At 45.8% G+C, this 22804-nt stretch overlaps 1 protein-coding gene across 1 annotated transcript in view; it reads right to left on the bottom strand.

Annotated features, from left to right (window-relative positions):
• Nucleotides 1-22804, bottom strand: part of LOC100412981 (uncharacterized) — a 28416-nt gene that overhangs the window by 3737 nt on the left and 1875 nt on the right. Inside the window, exons 2-5 of the mRNA XM_078338147.1 lie at nt 18903-19113; nt 15513-15747; nt 7038-7218; nt 3688-3825 (exon numbers count right to left, since the gene is read on the bottom strand). Of these exons, the coding sequence (XP_078194273.1) occupies nt 7213-7218; nt 15513-15747; nt 18903-19113 (452 nt within the window). The 3' untranslated portion in view covers nt 3688-3825; nt 7038-7212. The remainder of the gene's footprint in view (nt 1-3687; nt 3826-7037; nt 7219-15512; nt 15748-18902; nt 19114-22804) is intronic.

Raw genomic sequence — 22804 nt, 5'->3', positions numbered from 1 at the left:
AAGGTGGGTGGATCACGAGGTCAGGAGACGGAGACCATCTTGGCTAACATGGTGAAACCCCATCTCTCCAAAAATACAAAAATTAGCCGGGCATGGTAGCACACACCTGTAGTCCCAGCTACTTGGGAGGCTGAGGCAGGAGAACTGCTTGAACCCAGGAGGCTGAGATTGCAGTGAGCCGAGACCATACCACTGCACTCCAGCCTGACAACAGGGTGAGACTCCACTTTAGAAAAAAAAAGGCTGGGAGCGTGGCTCAAGCCTCTGATCCCAGCACTTTGTGAGGCAGAGGTGGGTGGATCATGAGGTCAGGACTTCGAGACCAACCTGACCAATATGGTAAAACCTCGTCTCTACTAAAAATATAAAAATTAGCTAGGCATGGTGGTGGGCACCTGTAATCCCAACTACTCAGGAAGCTGAGGCTGGAGAATTGCTTGAACCCGGGAGGAGGACGCTGCAGTGAGCCGAGATCATGCCACTGCACTCCAGTGTGGGCGACAGCATGAGACTCTGTCTCAAAAAAAAAAAAAAAAAAACTTATTTGAAATCTAAGGGTCAAATCTGCCAAGGTAAAATTCATGTATTAGCCTACAGAATATAATGCAGGCTGGGCACGGTGGCTCACACCTGTAATCCCAACATTTTGGGAGGCTGAGGCAGGTGGATCACCTGAGGTCAGGAGTTCGACCAGCATGACCAACATGGAGAAACTCTGCCTCTACTAAAAATACAAAATTATCCGGGCCTGGTGGTGCATGCCTGTAATCCCAGCTACTCAGCAGGCTGAGGCAGGAGAATCTCTTGTACGCAGGAGGCAGAGGTTGCAGTGAGTTGAGATGGCGCCATTGCACTCCAGCCTGGGCAACAAGAGCGAAACTCTGCCTCAAAAAAGAATATAATGTAGCAGTTTTTTAAACAAGTATGAAGTAGATCAATAAATATTAACGTGGAACAATGCCCCAGGCATATTTTACATAAAAGAGCAATTTTATGTTCACAAACAGAGGAGTAAATTTCTTCAATTGAAAAATCTTAACTATGTTCACATAACCAGATGGCTTCACTAGTGAATTCTACGAATGTGTTTGCAAGAATTAAACCTTTCACAAAGTCTTCCGAAAAATAGGAAAGAACATTTCCCAACTTATTCTATGAGATCAGTATTTTTACCCTGCATATCAGTCACAGTTCAACTGGAGAAAGATAAGACATCAGTAGCGAATATACATTAAGAAATTCATTGCAGGGAATTGGCTTACACAATTTTGGAAATGTCTTGGCAAGTCGGAAAGGATGTCTGGAAACCCTTCAGTGTGAGACGAAGCTGCTCTCCCTAGGCAGAATTTCCTCTTAAAGCCTCATCGGATTGAATTAGATTATAATCCCTTTTACATAAAGACAATTAAGATAGATTTTAATTATATCTAAAAAGCCAGTAGCAAGGCCCAGTGTGGTGGCTCACACCTGTAATCCCAGCCACTGCACTCCAGCCTGGGCAACAGAGCAAGACTCCATCTCAAAATAAAATAAATATGCCAGTACCACCTAGTGTTTGATTGAATTACTGGGGTCTATAGCCTACCCAAGTCGCCACATTGAAGGCCATCATCACACTGATACTCAAACCAGACAGATACCTCCTCCAAAAAAGTATAGATTAATGTCCCTTTATGAAAATGGAGGCAAAAACGTCAACAAAATGCTAACAATTCAAAATCTAGCAACATAGTAAAAGGATTATACACTGTAACCAAGTGGGATTTATTCTAGAAATGTGTGACTGGTTCAATATAGGAAAAGCAATGTAATATATCAAAGGAATAGAATAAAGCAGAAAAACTATGGGATCATCTCGATAGAGGCAGGCAAGGCTGTTTCTCTAAAATGTAAACAGTGACCATAGGACCTAGCAATTGCCCCCTTTAAACAAAATACATTATATCTATATAATAGACTATTATTTAGCCACAAAAAGAAGTAAAATCCTGATTAATGCTCAACATGGGTGAATATTGAACACAAGCTAAATTGGGGGGCCAGGTGTGGAGACTCACGCCTGTAATCCCAGCACTTGGGGAGGCCGAGGTGAGAGGACTGCTTGAGTCCAGCAGTTGGAAACCAGCTTGGGCAACATAGTGAGATCTCCTTCTCTTAAAAATAAAAAAAAATGAGGCCGGGCATGGTGGCTCACGCCTGTAATCCCAGCACTTTGAGAGCCTGAGGTGGGCAGATCACAAGGTTAGGAGTTTGAGACCAGCCTGGCCAATATGGTGAAACCCTGTCTCTACTAAAAATACAAAAATTAGCTGGGCATGGTGGCTCATGCCTGTAATCCCAGCTACTAGGGAGGCTGAGGCAAGAGAATCTCTTGCATCTCTGAGGCAGAGGTTGCAGTGAGCCAAGATGGTGTTACAGCACTCCAGGCCTAGGCAACAAGAGCAAAACTCCTCTCAAAAAATAATAATAGGCCGGGCGCGGTGTCTCAAGCCTGTAATCCCAGCACTTTGGGAGGCCGAGGTGGGTGGATCACGAGGTCAAGAGATCGAGACCATCCTGGTCAACATGGTGAAACCTCGTCTCTACTAAAAATACAAAAACTTAGCGGGGCATGGTGGCACGTGCCTGTAATCCCAGCTACTCAGGAGGCTGAGGCAAAAGAATTGCTTGAACCCAGGAGGTGGAGGTTGCGGTGAGCTGAGATTGCGCCATTGCACTCCAGCCTGGGTAATAAGAGGGAAACTCCGTCTCAAAAAAATAAAAAAATAAACAATAATAATAAAATAAAAAATTTTTAAGTGAGGTGAGAGGATCACTTGAGCCCAAGAAGTTGAGGCTGCAGTGAGTCCTGATGGCAACACTATATTTCCGCCTGGGTGACAGAGTGAGGAGACCCTGCAGCAACAGGAAGAAGAAAAAACAAAAGAACAAGTGAAAGAAGTCAGATGCAAAAGTCAGACATTATATGATTCTGTTTATATACAATGTCCCGTGTATAGGCAAATCTATAGAGACTGAAAGTAAATTAGTGATTATCAGAGATTAGGGTGGGATAAAATTCAGAGTGTCTGCTAATTGGTGAACATTTTCGTTTTTTAAAAAAAATTTAGGCCAGGCGCGGTGGCTCACACCTGTAATCCCAGCACTTTGGGAGGCTGAGGTAGGCGGATCATGAGGTCAAGAGATCGAGACCATCCTGGCTAACATGGTGAAATCCCATCTATACTAAAAATACAAAAATTAGCTGGGCTAGGTGGCTTGCATCTGTAGTCCCAGCTACTCGGGAGGCTGAGACAGGAGAATTGCTTGGACCCAAGAGGCGGAAGTTGCAGTGAGCCGAGATTGTGACACTGCACTCCAGCCTGGCGCCTGGCGATGGAGTGAGACTCTGTCTCAAAAAAAAAAAAAAATAAATAAATAAGTAAAAAATTAAAAAAAATTATTTTTAAGAGATGGTGGCTTGGCAGTTCACTATGCTGTTGTTGGTCTTGAAACCCTCAGCTCGAGTGATCTGTCCACATTGGCATTCCAAAGTGCTGGGATTACAGGTGTGAGCCACTGCAGCAGGCCACAAGTTTCCTTTTGTTAGAAAAAAACAAACTCTTGTAACCCACATCCCTCTATTGCTACCACTTGTCTTCTCAATTTCTCTTACAGAATGTGATGAAGTATAAGAAAATTTCTTACATTCCTCTAAAGAGTTATCTGTATTTGTTGCTTGCCCGTTGGTGATTTTTTCTCCCCTCATTCTCTCTTGAATATTCTCCAATCAGGCTTTTATATCCAACTTCCACACACTCCTCTTCAGAGTCAGACATGAATGACCTTGACGCTGCAAAAAATAAAATGACCACAGGGCACTGTGGATTTCGCCTGTAACCCCAGCATTTCAGAAGGCCAAGGCGGGTGGATCACCTGAGGCCAGGAGTTTGAAACCCGCTTGACCAACATGGCCAAACCCCTTCTCTACAAAAAAAAATACAAAAATTAGCCACACCTGGTGGTCCACACTTGTAATCCTAGCTACTCAGGAGGCTGAGGCAGGAGAATCACTTGAGCCCTGGAGGCAAAGTTTGCAGTGAGCCGAGATTGCCCACTGCACTCCAGCCTGGGTGACAAAGCAAGACTCAGTCTCAAAACAAACCAACAAATACCACCACCACCAACAACAACAAAAAAAAACAAAGTCCAGGCATAGAGGGTCACATCTGTAATTGCAGCACTTTGGGAGGTAGAGGTGGGCGGATCATTTAAGGTCAGGAGTCCAGGACCAGCCTGGTCAACATGGTGAAAACCCGTGTCTACTAAAAATACAAAAAATTGGCCGGGCGTGGTGGCTCAAGCCTATAATCCCAGTACTTTGGGAGGCCAAGGCGGGTGGATCACGAGGTCAAGAGATCGAGACCATCCTGGTCAACAAGGTAAAACCCCATCTCTACTAAAAATACAAAAATTAGCTGGGTATGGTGGCGCGTGCCTGTAATCCCAGCTACTCAGGAGGCTGAGGCAGGAGAATTGCCTGAACCCAGGAGGTGGAGGTTGTGGTGAGCCGAGATCACGCCATTGCACTCCAGCCTGGGTAACGAGCGAAACTCCGGCTCAAAAAAAAAAAAAAAAAATTAGTCGGATGTGCTCTTGAACCCCAGGATGGGGAGGTCGCAGTGAACCCAGATCGTGCCACTGCACTCCAGCCTGGGTGACAGAACAAAACTGTGACTCAAGCCGGGCGCGGTGGCTCAAGCCTGTAATCCCAGCACTTTCTTTGGGAGGCTGAGGCGGGTGGATCACGAGGTCAAGAAATCGAGACCATCCTGGTCAACATGGTGAAACCCCGTCTCTACTAAAAATACAAAAAATTAGCTGGGCATGGTGGCGTGTGCCTGTAATCCCAGCTACTCAGGAGGCTGAGGCAGGAGAATTGCCTGAACCCAGGAGGCGGAGGTTGCGGTGAGCCGAGATCGCGCCATTGCACATTGCACTCCAGCCTGGGTAACAAGAGCGAAACTGTCTCAAAAAAAGAAAAGAAAAGAAAGAAAGAAAACTGTGACTCAAGAAACAAGAAAAAAAAAAGTAAAGAAAATAAATCAAATGGCCAATTCCCAATCCCCATTTTTTTTTTAAGGGTATCGTGGTGATGGGACCGTGGGTGGTTTCTTTTTGTTTGTTTTCTTTCGTTGAAATAGAGGCGCGCTCTGAAGCCCAGACTGGAGCGTAGTGGCTCCATCTCGACTCGCTGCAACCTCTGCCTCCTAGGCTCAAAGGATTCTCTTGCCTCAGCCTCCTGAGTAGCTGGGACTACAGCTGTCCATCATCAAGCCTGGCTAATTTTTGTATTTTTGGTGGAGACGGGGTTTTATCATCTTGGCTAGGATGGTCTTCAACTCCTGAGCTGAAGCAATCTGCTCCCCTCGGCCTCCCAAAGTGCTGAGATTCCAGGTGTGAGCCACTGTGCCCGGCTTTTCCCCGTCTACTTACTTGAATCATCAGGGGCTTCTGAAGTATCAGGATCTCTCTCCATGTTAAAGTGTATTCTCCCACTCTCTGGACACTATCCCTTCCTGGGCTTGAGTCAATGGCTGCTCTTTGAAAGCTTTCTTTCTTGTTCCTCTTTCCCCTACTGCTTTCTTTCTGACTCTGTGCTCTTTGAATCACATTCAAGGTTAAATCCCTTCACCTCTGCCAGGCGCGGTGGCTCACGCCTATAATCCCAGCACTTTGGGAGGCCGAGGAGGGTGGATCACGAGGTCAAGAGACGGAGACCATCCTGGTCAACATGGTGAAACCCCGTCTCTACTAAAAATACAAAAATTAGCTGGGCATGGTGGTGCGCGCCAGTAGTCCCAGCTACTCGGGAGGCTGAGGCAGGAGAATTGCCTGAACCCAGGAGGCAGAGGTTGCGGTGAGCCTAGATCGCGCCATTGCATTCCAGCCTGGATAACGACAGCGAAACTCCATCTCAAAAAAAAAAAAAAAAGTTTTCAATAAACATATTTTTTTCTTTCCAAAGCAGCCTGAAAGAACACTAATGAACCCTGGGCTTAAGGGAGTTAAGGTAAATATAATTTTTTTTTTTTTTTGCTTTACATGTGGTTGTATATCTGGTTTTTTGTTGTTGTTGTTTGTTTTGTTTTTGTTTTTTTTGAGACGGAGTTTCGCTCTTGTTACCCAGGCTGGAGTGCAATGGCACATCTCGGCTCACCACAACCTCCGCCTCCTGGGTTCAAGCAATTCTCCTGCCTCAGCCTCCCGAGTAGCTTGGGACTACAGTTGCGTACCACCATGCCCAGATAATTTTTGTATTTTTAGTAGAGACGGGGTTTCACCATGTTGACCAGGATGGTCTCAATCTCTTGACCTCGTGATCCACCCGTCTCGGCCTCCCAAAGTGCTGGGATTACAGGCTTGAGCCACCGCGCCCGGCCTCCCTTCATTCTTTTTTTGATTATTTTATTTATTTTTTGTCATTTTTTAATTTTCTTTTTTTTTTTTTTTTTTGAGACAGAGTCTCACTCTGTCACCCAGGCTGGAGTGCAGTAGCTCAATCTTGGCTCACTGCAACCTACACCTCCCAGGTTCAAGCAATTCTCTGCCTCAGCCTCCTGAGTAACTGGGATTACAGGCACTTACCACCACACCTGGCTAAATTTTGTATTTTTAGTAGAGATGGGGTTTCACTATCTTGGCCAAGCTGGTCTTGAACTCCTGACCTCATGATCCACCCGCCTCAGCCTCCCAAAGTGCTGGGTTTACAGGCGTGAGCCACCACGCCCAGCCCCTTCATTTAACTTTGCTTGATCCCCCAGCTTTTCAGTAAACCAGCCAAACCTGGTCCCAGCTTAAGCCTTTGCATTTGCTATTTGCTCTGCCAAAAGCTCTTCCTCCAAATAAAATCACTTTATCCCTTCCCTTCTTCAGGTAACTCTTGAAAGCTACTCATCAGCAAGGCCTTCCCAGAACTGTGTATTCAGAAAGCAAGCCCCCTTTCTCCCACACTCCGTGTTCCCGTTCTCTGATTAGCTTTTCTCTTTATTACTTACCCCGTCTTCCGTATCCTCTGTTACTTGTTTTTTCTCCTGTTTGCCTCTAGAAAGATGAGCTTGCTGAATTCGGAGCTTTTAGTTTTCTTTGGTTCTCCACGCCCAGTAAGAACACATAGTAGGTGCTCAATAGTTGTTGAATGCTTGAGTGAGTATTGCAAGATGAGAATAGCGGTTATTTCTGAGAAGGCAAAATAACAGGAGGAAAGGACACCTTATTTTATTTATTTATTTACTTTTTGAGACCAAGTTCTGCTCTTGTTGCCCAAGCTGGAGTGCAATGACCCGATCTCGGCTCACTGCAACCTCTGCCTCCTGGGTTCAAGCAATTCCTCTCTCTGCCTCAGCCTCCCGAGTAGCTGGGATTACAGGTGCCACCAGGCCTGGCTAATGTTCTGTATTTTTAGTAGAAATCGGGGTTGTGGGGGGTGGGGGCAGTTTCACCATATTAGCCAGGCTGGTCTCGAACTCTTGACCTCAGGTGATCTGCCTGCCTTGGCCTACCAAAGTGCTGGGATTACAGGCATGAGTCACTGCAGCTGCCCAGGACAGCATTATTTTTACATTTTACACTTCGATATTGTTATTCAGTATATATGTGAACAGTAGCCAGAAATAAGGCTTGAGTCAGTATTCAATGAGGCATTTACAGCTTTTAAATTCGGGTTTAAGGGTAAAATAGGAGCTACCAGGGAGTTGTGTTAATCTGTGTTGTGATCAGGTAAACCTTCAACTGGAGAGTTGACTAAAGCTGTTCTAAACTGGAGACCATGCAAGAAGCTGAAGGATTTTCAAATCAGGCTGAAGATTTTGTATTAAATAAATACTTAAGACCGCTGGGCGAGGTGGCTCACACCTGTAATGCCCAGTACTTTGGGAGGCTGAGGCAGGTGGAACATGTAAAGTCAGGAGTTTGAGACCAGCCTGGCCAACATGGTGAAATTTGTCTCTACTAAAAATAGAAAACTTAGCCGGGCACAGTCGCTCATGCCTGTAATCCTGGCACTTTGTGAGGCCAACACAGGTGTATCACTTGAGGTCAGGAGTTCAAAGCCAGGTTGGCTAATATGGTGAAACCCTGTCTCTACTAAAAATTAGGTGGGTGTAGTGGCATCCACCTGTAGTCCCAGCTACTGGAGGGGGGCTGAGCAGAAGAATCACTTGAACCCAGGAGGTGGAGGTTGCAGTGAGCCGAGATAGCGCCACTGCAGTCCAGCCTGGTGATGAGCAAGACTCCATCTTTTTTTTTTTTTTTTTTTTTTAATTTCAAAACCACTCCAGGCTGGGAGACAGAGTAGGAATGGAATGGAATGGAGTGGCATGGAGTGGAATGGTGTGGCATGGAATGGCATGGAGTGGAATGGTGTGGCATGGAATGCAATGGCATGGAATGGCATGGAGTGGAATGGTGTAGCATGGAATGCAATGGCATGGAATGGCATGAAATGGAATGAAATAGAATGACATGGCATGGCATTGAATGAAATGCCATGGCATGGCATGGATATATATAATGATCTTCCAGGGAAATTGTGGGGACTGTCTTAGCCCTCTTATGTACAAGCACTAGGTAGATCCAGATCTACTTAATAGTTTGCCATATTCAAGAACATACTAAGAAAGTGTGGCACACAGTTGTCTCTATTCTCCTATCTCTTAAAATAGGGCATCCTCTTACACTCCCAAATCTTGGACTTCACCTGAGGTGGACTCAAGATGCAAGTCCTCCTTTGTTCATACTCAAAACTCCTTTTCTGTTTTTTTTTTTTTTTTTTTAATTAAATATGGGGTTTCACCATGTTGGTCAGGCTGGTCTTGAACTCCCAACCTCAGGTGATCCACCCACCTTGGCCTCCAAACTGCTTGGATTACAGGCGTGAGCCACCACGGCCTTTTTTTTTTTTTTTTTTTTTTTTTGAGACGGAGTTTCGCTGTGGTCACCCAGACTGGAGTGCAATGGCACGATCCTGGCTCACCTCAACCTCTGCCTCCTGGGTTCAAGCAATTCTCCTGCCTCCCGAGTAGCTGGGACTACAGGCGCACACTACCACGCAGAGCTAATTTTTGTATTTTTAGTAGAGATGGGGTTTCACCTTGTTGACCAGGATGGTCTCCATCTCTTGACCTCATGATCCACCCGCCTTGACCTCCCAAAGTGCTGGGATTATAGGCGTGAGCCACCTCACCTGGCATTTTTTTTTTTTTTTAAGACAGAGTCTCATTCTGTTCCCCAGGCTGGAGTACAGTGGCATGATTTCTGCTAACTGCAACCTCCACCTCCCTGGTTCAAGCGATTTTCCTGCCTCATTCTCCTGAGTAGCTGGGATTACTGGTGTTGCCACCATGCCCAGCTACTTTTTGTGTTTTTAGTAAAGACAGGATTCCACCATGTTGGCCAGGCTGGTCTGGAACTCCTGACCTCAAGTGATCTCCCCACCTCAGCCTCCCAAAGTGCTGGAATTATTGGAATAAGCCCCCGCCCCCAAGCACCTCCTCTTTTCTTTTCTTTTTTTTTTTGTTGGAGTCTTGCTCGGTTGCACCGGCTGGAGTGCAGTGGTGTTGATCTCCCACTCACTGCACCCTCCACCGCCTAAACTCAAGCCTCTTGGGATTACAGGCACATGCCACCACACCTAGCTAATGTTCAGAGTATTTTAGTAAAGATGGTGTTTCATGATGTTGGCCAGGCCAATCTGAAACTCCTGACCTCAGGTGATCTGCCCACCTCAGCCTCCAAAAGTGCTGGGATTACAGGCATGAGCCACTGCATCCAGCCAAAATTTATTTTTGTGTGTGTGTCCATCTCTGCAAGGATATCTGAAGTATGTATAGCAGAAAAAGTTGGTTCTGCTTAAAAAGAAAGTTTGTTTTACTTAATTCCATCTCCTTTAAAATCTTGTTTTAATAAATTTTTTTGACACAGGATCTCACTTTGTCACCCAGGTTAGAGTGCAGTGGTGCAATCTCAGCTCACTGCAACCTCCACCTCCCAGGCTAAAACGATTCTTATGCTTTAGCCTCCTGAGTAGCTGGGATCACAGGTGTGCACCACCAAGCCCAGCAAATTTTTTTAATATTTTTTGTAGAGACAAGATTTTGCCATGTTGGCCAAGCTGGTCTCCAACTCCTGGCCTCAAGTGTTCTGCCAGCGTTGGCTTCTCAAAGTGTTGAGATTATAGGCGAGAGCCACCATGCCTGGCCGGAATCTTCTATCTTAAACCATACTGTACATTGTGGACTTAGAAAGAAAGAATTTAGGCATTTTTACTCTCTGTTACTGCCACGCCTGAGCTGGGAGTAAGGCTCTGTACAAGTAAACAAATTGGGACTGCAGGGTCCATAGGGAAGGGACACACCATTAATTCTTGGCATGTCATCCTGCCTCAGTGAGGCTAGTGATGGGAACTCTCTAGTTTCTCTCTCTCTTTTTTTCTTTTTTTAGAGCAGGAGGGAAGGAGGGAGAGAGGGCAGGTGGGGAAGGGAAAGGAGAGGAGGTGGGAACTCTCTAGTTTCTAGCTTGGTGCATGGTAATTCCACCAACAGAAATAATCCCTCAGGCAGATGTTGCAGGAGAAACAGGTATGTGAGTAAGGTTCAGACATTAGGAGTTTGCAAATATGGGTGCAGATATATTACTGGCAGTTAGAGATAGACAGTAACCTTTGGCAATTGCCATTCACGGTGGCTCATGCCCAGCACTTTCGGAGGCTGAGGTGGCCAGATCACTTGAGGCCAGGAGTTTGAGACCAGAGTGGCCAACATGGCGAAACCCTGTCTCTATCCAAAAATATAACAACTAGCCAGGCACAGTGGCACAAGTCTCTAGCACAGGCTATGGGGGAGGCTGAGGCCGGAGAATCACTGGAATCTGGGAGGTGGAGGTTGCAGTAAGCTGAGATCACTGCAATACAATGGGACTCTGTCTCAAAAGAAACAAAACAAAACTAAGAACTTGGGAGTCATCAACATGATACTGAATGACTAGTTTAGATGAGGAATTTTAACCTTCCTCCCCCCCCAAAAAAAATTAAAAATAAAAAATAAAAAAGAAAGCAAGGAAGAAAATTCTTTTCTCTCCTCCTGGATCAGGCAGGAGAGAAAAGAATTAAAGGTTAAAGTGAGTAGCTGGCCCTAAAAAGAAAAAAAAGAAGAGAGACCCTCAGCGTTTAGATCAGACCTCCGCAGGTGGGGTGGCCAGTGGACAAGGTAACTTTATGGGAGGGGGAAGTTTGAGGAAAATCACACATTAACTGCCTCAGTTTTCTCAATGACTTAGGAAAGAAGGACATCTATAGAAAGAAAGCCAGGGTCCCAGGGATAATATGAGGATTAATGAATATCAACAAAAATATGACTTCATGTTTATTAAATGTTTACTTGTTTTTTTTGAGACAAAGTCTCACTCTGTCACCCGGGCTGGAGTGCGATGGTGCAATCATAGCTCATTGCAGCCTTAAACTCCTGACACAAGCCATCCTCCCACCTCAGCCAGCTAATGACTATTTTACTATTTAGTAATATGCTATTAAGATAAGGATATTAAATATTATTTAATGCTTAAACTAATACTATGAGATAGAAATTATTCTAGTCCTTATTTTATGAATGAGGAAGCTGAAATTTACAAGACCAGTGCTCTAACCCCTGAGCTATGGAGACAAATGTGAAGCTGAAGTTCAGAGTGGGGCAGTAACTTGTAGATCAGAGCTCAGGTAAGTGGCAAAGCCTGGAGAGGAAGAAAGACTGCCTGATTATAAATCTCAAAAGTAAGAAAGATATGCAGGGATATGAGAAGGTAACGATCTATACTTGATAGAAGGCTTTACGTTTTCAAAGTGAAAAAGAACAACAGTACAGGTAAGTGATGAAAGAAGGCACATCTGGATGCCAGGTGTGAGGTGGCTCATGCCTGTAATCCCAGCACTTTGGGAAGCCAAGGCAGGCGAATCAACTGAGGTCAGGAGTTGGAGACCAGCCAGGCCAACATGTTGAAACCCCGACTCTAGGCCGGGCGCGGTGGCTCAAGCCTGTAATCCCAGCACTTTGGGAGGCTAAGGCAGGTGGATCACGAGGTCAAGAGATCGAGACCATCCTGGTCAACATGGCGAAACCCTGTCTCTACTAAAAATACAAAAAATTAGCTGGGCATGGTGGCGCGTGCCTGTAATCCCAGCTACTCAGGAGGCTGAGGCAGGAGAATTGCCTGAACCCAGGAGGCAGAGGTTGCGGTGAGCCCAGATCGCGCCATTGCACTCCAGCCTGGGTAACAAGAGCGAAACTCCGTCTCAAAAAAAAAAAAAAAAAAGAAAGAAAGAAACCCCATCTCTACTAAAAATACAAAAATTGGCCAGGTATTGTGGCATGCACCTGTAATCCCAGCTAATAGGGAGGTTGAAGCAGCAGAATTGCTTGAACACAGAAAGCGGAGGTTGCAGCAAGCCGAGATCGCGCCACTACACTCCAGCCTGGGCGACAGAGCAAGACTCCATCTTAAAAAAAAAAAAAAAGGGCGCATCATAAATAAGCCCCCTGAACCCTCAGTGCAACACATTTATTCAAATCTGCTTTGAATAATTTGACAGATCTGCTTAACAATGACCTGATTAAGAGGTAGGCACAAAAAGAGGGTGGCACAGTGATTTTCTAGTACACTTTCCTACTTAGGAATGCTCCTCATAGCTATTCTATTGCAGAGGAACAGCCACAAGGAATTATTGAAATTGCAAAACCCTGTATCCTCTGGAAAGCATCCTACCTGCCTCTCCCTTTCCCCTTCCCCCTGCCAGTGGCTCTCAGACTTTAGCATGCATAATAATCCCCAGGAAGGCTTGTTGAATTAGGTTCCTGGGTCCCACCCCAGAATTTCTGTTTCAGTAATTCACACGCGGGACTCAAAAATTTGCATGTCTGTGTAGGGGCGGAGAGGGTGTGATCCCTTTCCTCCTGATAGTAAGAGTCAGGAGGACACTCCAATGACAAAAGGCAGATTAACAAGAGAAAAGCACAACAAATTTATCTAATCAAAGTTTTACCTGACAAAGGAGCCTTCAGAGATGAAGATTGAAAGACTCAGAAAAAAAATGTCTATTTTTATGCTTAGCTTCTGTAAAGAATGGACAGCTGTGTAGAAATGTAGGACTGGACCAAAAGACTAAGTGGGGAAACCCAGTGAAGCCTGTCTTGAGAGAGAAGGGAATGGGGGATGGGAGAGCAGGAAAAGTTCAGAGAGAGACTTTGCTTCTGAGGCCCTTCCAACATCCCTCAGTTCTAAATACTCAGCATGACCCAGCACAATGGCTTGTCCCTGCGGTTCTAGCTACTCAGGTTGCTTAAGGTCAGGAGTTTAAGACCAGCCTAGGCAACATAGCGCCCCCCACTGCCGTTTTTTAAGATACTTGAACACATAAACATGGTATACAAAAACAAAACCCCAAAGTACTCAATATGCCAAGGCACCAAATTTTGGGGTATTGTTTTCTGAGCCCTAACAGCTGGCAAGTCCCCGGTGACAGCCATGCTGCTCGCTCAGGACCACACTTTGAGAACCCCTGCTCTGTCTGGCTTCACCATCTCATATGCCACCTGCAGTTTAGAAAACGAGGACCGGGCAGGGTATGGTGGCTCACCTCTGCAATCCCTGCACTTTGGGAGGCCAAGGCGGGAGGATCACGAGGTCAAGAGATCGAGACCATCCTGGCCAACATAGAGAAACCCCGTCTCGACTAAAAATACAAAAATTAGCTGGGTGTGGTGGCACCCGGTAGGTGGAGGTCGCAGTGAGCCTAGATGATGCCACTGCACTCCAGCCTGGTGACAGAATGAGAATCCATCTGAAAAAAAAAAAAAAGACAACCCTTTGGCTTAGATTACAACAGTGGGCAGGCTTTTTATTGTTGTTGTTTGTTTGTTTGTTTTGTTTTGAGACTGAGTCGGAACAACAAAGGCGTGAGCCCGGTGGGCAGGCTTTTGTTTTCCTTTCTGAGAGCTGTAGTCAATAAACCTTGGTGAAGAAGCTAATGCCCCAAGAGGGAGCCAGCCCTCCAGCTCACCACAGGGACTACTCAGAATTTCCTACAAAAAAGAAAGTACAAGGCCTGGCTCGGTGGCTCATGCATGTAATCCTAGCACTTTGGCAGGCCGAAGTGGGTGGATCACCCAAGGTCAGGAGTTCAAGACCAGCCTGGCCCACATGGTGAAACCCTGTCTCTATTAAAAATACAAAAAATTAGCCAGGCATGGTGGTGGGTGCCAGTAATCCCAGCTACTCAGGAGGCTAGGGCAGGAGAATCGCTTGAATCCAGGAGGTAGAGGTTGCAGGAAGCCAAGATCTCACCACTGCACTCCAGCCTGGGCAACAAGAGTGAAACTCTGTCTGGCAAAAAAAAAAAAAATTCAAAAAAACGGTAACTTCTGGAGTACTAGCAGCCGAAACACAGTAGAGATTAATTGGAGAGCTGAGAACTGTGCTCATTTGAATTTTAACCAATTAAGAGTCAGATTTTTACTCCAGTATTCTAAGAGTCTTGCTCTGCCACCCAGGCTGCCACCTTGTTGGCCAGGCTGGTTTCAAACTCCTGAGCTCAGGCAATCTACCTGCCTTGGCCTCACAAAGTGCTACGATTATGGACGTGAGCCACAGTGCCCAGCTGACAATGTATTTTCACATGTCCGTGAGAAAATGTCCTGGTGTTCTAGATGCTGGCAGTTTCTAAATATAAAACATACATTTCCGGAGATCTATTTTGCAGAGGCAAATATTGGGATATAAAAATTCCCAGTATTTTTATATCAAAGACTTTAAATTATTCTTTTTAAAAGAGAAGTAAACTTTCCCACAGAGAGTAACCTAATATCTGACATTAACCAAAAAAAGAAAGAAAAAAAGGCATAGGCTTTAAAAAATATACCCATGTTAAAACGGCAGTTCCTTAAGAAGTCTTCTGTTGAAAGGCACTTCTTTTTTTTCCCCCTGCTTTAACGAACTGTATTCATGCTAATGAAATTTTAATCTTCTTTATCATGGCCAAAATCCAAACCGTAGGACAATCTTCAGAAAAGATGGAATGTAAAATCTTGAGTTCAGTTTAGATGTCGTCAAATCTTCATCATCATCTCCAATGTCATCAGACTGAATTTCATCCTCATCTCCCTACCAAATGTATCAGTTACATTGACTTTAGCATGCCTGGAAGCTCACCATATGCCTTCAGACTTCTAGCTTCCTCTGCATTGTATTTTAAAATTACATCAGCTTTGTTATCCTGGTAGTCTCGGAGACCAACCAATATTATGTCAGAGGTATTCATCTTAACCTTTTCTTTCAATTTTCCTCTGATGTGACATAACCTCTTTACGCCATCAAAACACATTGCTTGTAGCCGTCCATTTCCCAACAGTGTGATTACCTGAGCATACTCCTGACCATCCTCTTTGAATACCAGTTCTCTTTTTTTCAGATTCGTTCTCAATTCTTACCTTTACGTCTATTTTTCCTCCTTTACCTTTATTCTTGGACATGGCGGTGGCAGCGACCTCGCAGGGTCTCTGACTTCTTTCTGGGTCGCGGCGGTCGCGGCGGCTGCTGCTCCGAGGGGCGACACGAGAGAGCGAGCAGGATGAAGCGGGTGCTGGAGGCCAGGCAGCGGGCACGGACAGGCAATTCTTCAGACCCTGAAACTCACCTGCTGGGGGAGCACTGAATCTTCCATTTCTGTGTCAAGCACAAATGGAATGCTCAGGTTAAAACTCCACTTCTACAGATGTGCATGGGGCAGTCTTTCTGGTCTTTTTTTTTTTTTTTTTTTTCTGAGAGAGTTTCACTCTGTCATCCAGGCTGGAGTGCAGTGGCACCATCTCAGCTCACTGCAACCTCCGCCTCCTGGGTGCAAGCGATTCTCCTGCTTCAGCCTCCTGAGTAGTTGGGACTACAGATGTGAGCTATCACGTCCAGGTAATTTTTTGTATTTTTTTTTCTTTTTTTTTTTTTGAGACAGAGTCTCGCTCCTTCGCCAGGAGCCAGGCTGGAGTACAGTGGCGCGATCTCGGCTCGGCTCAGTGCAACCTCCGCCTCCCGGGTTCAAGCAATTCTCCTGCCTCAGTCTCCCGAGTAGCTGGGACTACAGGTGCGCGCCACCATGCCCAGCTAATTTTTTGTATTTTTAGTAGAGACAGGGTTTCACCATGTTGGCCAGGATGGTCTCGATCTCTTGACCTCGTGATCCACCCGCCTCGGCCTCCCAAAGTGCTGGGATTATAGGCGTGAGCCACCATGCTCGGCCTCCTAGCTATTTTTTAAAGATTTTTAGGGCCGGGCGAGGTGGCTCAAGCCTGTAATCTCAGCACTTTGGGAGGCCGAGGCGGGTGGATCACGAGGTCAAGAGACCGAGACCATCCTGGTCAACATGGTGAAATCCTGTCTCTACTAAAAATACAAAAAATTAGCTGGGCATGGTGGCACGCGCCTGTAATCTCAGCTACTCCGGAGGCTGAGGCAGGAGAATTGCCTGAACCCAGGAGGCGGAGGTTGTGGTGAGCCGAGATCGTGCCATTGCACTCCAGCCTGGGTAACAAGAGTGAAACTCCGTCTCAAATAAAAAAAAAAAAACAAGATTTTTAGTAGTGACGGAGCTCTCACTATGGTGCCCGGGCTGATCTTGAACTTCTGGCCTCAAGTGACCCTCCCTTCTCAGCCTCTCAAAGTGCTGAGATTAGAGGCATAAACCACCTCACTCAGACTCTTTCTTTTAATTTGAAAGCTCATAATGACTTATCATTAGATTTTAATACTGCCACTTCTAGCCAATATTTACTGCACAGAGAAATATAAACATTGGCACAATCTTGGCATATCTCAGTGCAATTAAAGAAACTCACATTACTTTCCCTTGATTGTTAAGTCACACTCCTACTCCCCCCTCACCCCATGAAGAAACATATGTACTGCATCTGATAGTTTGGTAAGAACTACTGCCAAGATTGTTCTGAACCCATATCCACTCAGATTTCAGGACTAAAAGAACCTAAGAAATATGAAAACTGCAGCATGAGCAAACAACATTTATGCAAAATTCAAGAGGCCAAATGGGGCAAGTATCTTTCAGTAGTTGCTGAGCTTCCTTCTGCACTCAGCGCGTGTTGTGGTAGATAGAGTATGAAGCTAATCCTCATTACCAAGCAGCAGTGGGGCAATTGAGACATGCATAGGCTAGGCATGGTGGCTCACGCCTATAATCCCAGCACTTTAGGAGGCCAAGGCAAGAGGATTGCTTGAGGCCAGTAGTTTAAGACCAGCATAGCTAGATTCTGCCTCTAAAATAAATAAATTAATTAATTAAAAAAAAAACCAAAACCAGCAAGACATGGTGGCATAGGCCTGTAGCCCCAGCTACTTGGGAGACTGAAGTGGGAGGATCCCTTGAGCTCAGGAGTTCACAGCTGCAGTGAGCTATGACTGCACCACTGTACTCCATCCAGCCTGGGTAACAGAGCAAGACTATGTCTCTAAAAAATTAAAACATCAGGACGGGTGTGGTGGCTCAGGCCTGTAATCCCAGCACTTTGGGAGGCCGAGGCGGGTAGATCACGAGGTCAAGAGATCGAGACCATCCTGGTCAACATGGTGAAACCCTGTCTCTACTAAAAATACAAAAAATTAGCTGGGCATGGTGGGGCGTGCCTGTAATCCCAGCTACTCAGGAGGCTGAGGCAGGAGAATTGCCTGAAAACCCAGGAGGCGGAGGTTGCGGTGAGCCGAGATCGTGCCATTGCACTCCAGCCTGGGTAACAAGAGCGAAACTCCGTCTCAAAAAAAAAAAAAAAAAAAACTATGCAGGAGGAAAAAAAAATAAAAGCTATTTCTAAAACAACCATGTTCATGTCCACGTACGCATCCTTTGGTGGGTGCTATGGTTGTAGAAGGAAAATAAAATAAATAAATATCCCTAGAGGAAAATAACCTCCCCTACAGATTTTTTTTTTTTTGAGACAGAATCTCACTCTGTCACCTGGGCTGGAGTACAGCAGCAAGATGTTGGCTCACTGCAACCTCCAACTCCCAGGTTCAAGCGATTCTCCTGCCTTAGCTTCTCAAGTAGCTGGAACTGCAGTCACCGGCCACTACGCCTGGCTAATTTTTGTATTTTTAGTACAGACGGGATTTTACAATGTTGGCCAGGAGGGTCTCGATTTCTTGACCTCGTGATCTGCCCACCTCTGCCTCCCAAAGTGCTGGGATTACAGGCCTGAGCCACCGCGCCTGACCCACTTCTTTAAAAAAAAAAAAAAAAAAAAAAGACCAAGTCTTACTCTGTAGCCTAGGCTGGAGTGCAATGGCACAATCTTGGCTCACTGCAACCTCCACCTCATGGGTTCAAGTGATTCTCCTGCCTCAGCGTCCCGAGTGCAGCCACCATGCCCAGCTAATTTTTTTTTTTATTTTTTAAAACAAACATGGGGTTTCACCATGATGGTCAGGCTGGTCTTGAACTCCTGACCTCAGGTGATCCACCCACCTCGGCCTCCCAAAGTGCTAGGATTACAGGTGTGAGTCACCGCGCCCGGCTTTTTTTTTTTAAACAGAGACTTGCTCTGTCACCAGGCTGGAGTCTCGAGCTGAGCTCAAGTGATCTACTCGCCTTTGGTTCCCAAAATGAGATTACAGGCATGAGCCGCCGCACCTGGCCCCCTACAGATCTTATTGTAGCTAGTTGAGCTAATGAAACATACTTATGTGATTTTGAGGAAAAATATAAGGTATTTTTCTAAAATCTTAAGGATACATCATCCAGGAAGCGACTCGTCGGGACCGAGGGGTACCCACTCGAGTGTGCCCACCTTTGCCCTCGGCCTCCTCAGCCCACCATTTACCCTGCCTCCACCTGCAGCGCCCAGGAGATGCGGCCTGGCGGTGTCTGCGTCCCAGTGCGTTTCTGCAGGAAAGAGCTGGGTGGAGTTTGCCGCCTCTTTCTCGGGAAGCAGCGGGCTTGGGACTGGGATGTCAGAAATCCTGGCTTCCGGCTTCTCGTTCTGGTGGGGAACGGAAGCGGAAGATGTGGACCTCCCCTCCCCTCACTGTTTCCTCAATTTTCTCAGCCCAGTGGGATGATATGAGGTTAAAGAGACTTACCTTTCCCCGAATCAATTCGAGAGGGTAAATAGAGTCATTTGGGTAAACTGCTTCACTAGGGATGGGCGATTATGAAGGTACTCAGTGGTTTGGCAAGAGAACTCAGGAATGATTTTTTAAACCTTGAGTGCCGGCCAGAGGGAGTGGCTCAGGCCTGTAATCCCAGTTTTTGGGAGGCGGAGGCGGAGGCGGGAGGATCCCTTAAGTTTAGGAGTTCGAGACCAGCCTGGGCACGTGGTAAAACCTCATCTTTAGAAAAAACGATTTAAAAATTGGTCTGGCGTGGTGGCACGTACCTGTGGTCGCAGATCCTTGGGAGGCCAAGGCGGAAGGATCGCTTTAACCAAGGAGGCAGTGAGCCGTGATCAACTCACTGAACTTTAGCCTGGGTGACAGAGTGAGACCCTGCCTCAGAAAAAAAAAAAGAAAAGAAAACTTGAGTGCTAGGTTTGTGACCTTTTCTATCTCTTGTTCCTGGGTCACCTGGAATAGGGCAGGACACCCAGCAAAATGAGGACCTGCCCCTTTGTAGTACTTATGGTAATATATCTTTTTTTTTTTGCACATAGTTTCACTCTTTTTACCCAGACTGGAGTGCAATGGCGCGATCTCACCTCACCACAACTTCCGGCTCCCAGGTTCAAGGGAGTCTCCTGCCTCAGCCTCTCCAGTAGCTGGGATTAGAGGCATGTAGCACCACGCCCAGCTAATTTTGTATTTTTAGTAGAGATGGGGTTTCTCCATGTTGGTCAGGCTGGTCTCAAGCTACTGAACTCAGGTGATCCACCTGTCTCGGCCTCCCATAGTGCTGGGATTACAGGCGTGAGACACTGCGCCCAGCCTATAATGTTATTACTATTATTATTTGAGACAGAATTTAGCTCTTGTCCAGGCTGAAGTTCAATGGAGCAGTCTTCGCTTACTGAAACCACCGCCTTCCAGGTTCAAATGATTCTATCTCAGCCTCCTGAGTAGCTGGGGATTACAGGTGCCCACCACCATGCCCAGCTAATTTTTGTATTTTTAGTAGAGATGGGGTTTCACCATGTTGGCCAGGCTGGTCTCAAACTCCTGACCTGAGGTGATCCACCCATCTGGGCCTCCCAAAGTAGTAGGATTGGCCGGGATCAGTGGCTCATGCTTGTAATCCTAGCACTTTGGGAGGCCAATGTGGGTGGATCGCCTGAGGTCAGGAGTTCAACACCAGCCTGGCCAACGTGGTGAAACTCTGTTTTTACTAAAAGTACAAAAAATTAGCTGGGTGTAGTGGCATGTGCCTGTAATCCCAGCTACTCAGGAGGCTGAGCAGGAGAATCTCTGGAATCCAGGAGGCAGAGGCAGGTTGCAGTGAGCTGAGATCTCACTATTGCATTCCAGCCTGGGCAACAGGAGTGAAACTCAGTCGCAAAAAAAAAAAAAAAAAAAAATAGTGTCAGGATTAAAGGCATGAGCCACCACCCATAGCCTGGCATCAGTCTTTAAATGATGAAACCATGTCCTTGGAAAAGGATGGTGCAGTTTCTGGATTGGATGCTTCAGCCTTAATATTGTAACTCTAATGGAGTTATTAAAGGAGAATCTTACATTTTTGGAAATTGATTCCATAGCCATTAAGCCTAGTTTTCAATGATTTTGGCATTCAATGAAGTCCATGGGAAGATTTAGCATTTTTTTGCAATTTGGAGAGATTGAAACATACATTTTTTTCTTACAATTTTATTCAACAAATATTCAGTAAGATGAAATATTCTTTGAAAAATAAAACCTGTGCCGAAACATACACATTTAAGTCTTTACCATCAAATAGGGGCCTTTTGAGATACTACACTTTTGATACGTTTTCTTTCTTTTTTCTTTCTCTCTCTTTCCTTCCTTCCTTTCTTCCTTATTTTCTTTTCTTTCCTTTCCTTTCCTTTTTTCTTCTTTTCTTTCAAGACAGACTTTTTCTTTTGCTGCCCAGGCTGGAGTACAATCGGGAGATCTTGTTCAAGCGATTCTTCTGCCTCAGCCTTCTGAGTAGCTGGGATTACAGGCATGTGCCACCATGTCTCACTAATTTTGTATTTTTAGTGGAGATGGGTGTTTCTCCATGTTGGTCAGGCTGGTTTCAAATTCCCAACTTCAGGAGATCTACTGGTCTCAGCCTCCCAAACTGTTGGAATTACAGGTGTAAGCCCCTAGGCCAGCACAAGCTTTTATTTTTTTTATTTTTCTTTTTTTTTTGAGACAGGGTCTTGCTATGTTGCCCAGGCTGGAGTGCACTGGCTATTCACAGGTGCAATCCCACTACTGATCAGCACGGGAGTTATGACCTGCTCCATTTCCGACCTGGGCCAGTTCACCCCTCCTTAGGCAACGTGGTGGTCCCCAGCTCTCGGGAGGTCACCATATTAATGCCTAACTTAGTGCGGACACCCAATCGGCATAGCACACTACAGCCCAGAACTCCTGGGCTCAAGCGATCCTCCCACCTCAGCCTCCCGAGTAGCTGGGACTACAGGCACGAGCCACTGCACCTGGCTCTTTTTTTCTTTTTTCTTTGAAATGGGGTCTCACCCTGTCACCCAGGCAGGAGTACAGTGTTGTGATCTCAGCTCACTGCAACCTTCATCTTTGGGTTCAAGTGATTCTCCTCCTGCCTCAGCCTCCCAAGCATCTGGGATTACAGGCGCGATGTGACCACGCCGGGCTAAATTTCATAGATTATTTAATTTTAGTAGAAACAGAGTTTCACCATATTATCCAGGCTGGTCTTAAACTCCTGATCTCAGGTGATTCACCCACCTCAGCCTCCCAAAGTGCTGGGATTACAGTTATGAACCACCATACCCAGCCCAACTTTTCATCCTTCGAAGGAGTATTTGCTTGTCTGAAAGGGCCAGAAGTTTTGTGGAACAAATCCATATGATGAAGGGAGGTCAGTGGAGGATGGCAATGCTCAAAATTGACTCTACTATTTTCAGTTGAAAATGATTCATTAGGCCAGGCGCAGTGGCTCACGCCTATAATCCCAGCACTTTGGGAGGCCAAGATGGGTGGATCACGAGGTCAAGAGATCGAGACCACCCTGGTCAACAAGGTGAAACCCCGTCTCTAATAAAAATACAAAAATTAGCTGGGCATGGTGGTGCGCGCCTGTAGTCCCAGCTACTCGGGAGGCTGAGGCAGGAGAATTGCTTGAACCCAGAAGGCGGAGGTTGCGATAAGCCGAGATCGTGCCATTGTACTCCAGTCTGGGTAACAACAGCAAAACTCGGTCTCAAAAAAAAAAAAATAAAAGAAATGAAAATGATTCATTAGCATAAAGTAAGGGAACTGATTTTCTTCTCCAGAGAGTAAGCATGCTCAGAAGGCAAACAAAAAAATAAATACATAAAAAGGAAAGAAAATCAGATAAATCCTTGATATTGGGCTCTATTCTGGGGAAAAATAAAACCAGATGAAGCTTCAAGATGAAAAGCTTTGTAGGCCAGGCATGGAGGTTTGTGCCTGTAATCCCAACACTTTGGAAGGCCGAGGCTGGTGGATCACTTGAGCTCAGAAGTTCGAGACCAGCCTGACTAACATGGTGAAACTCCATCTCTACAAAAAATACAAAAATTAGCCGGGTGTGATGCCAGGTGCCTGTCATCCCAGCTATGCC

The sequence above is a fragment of the Callithrix jacchus genome, chromosome 9 (assembly GCF_049354715.1).
Source record: "Callithrix jacchus isolate 240 chromosome 9, calJac240_pri, whole genome shotgun sequence".
NCBI lineage: Eukaryota > Metazoa > Chordata > Mammalia > Primates > Cebidae > Callithrix > Callithrix jacchus.
This window is presented reverse-complemented; position numbering and strand designations above follow the sequence as displayed.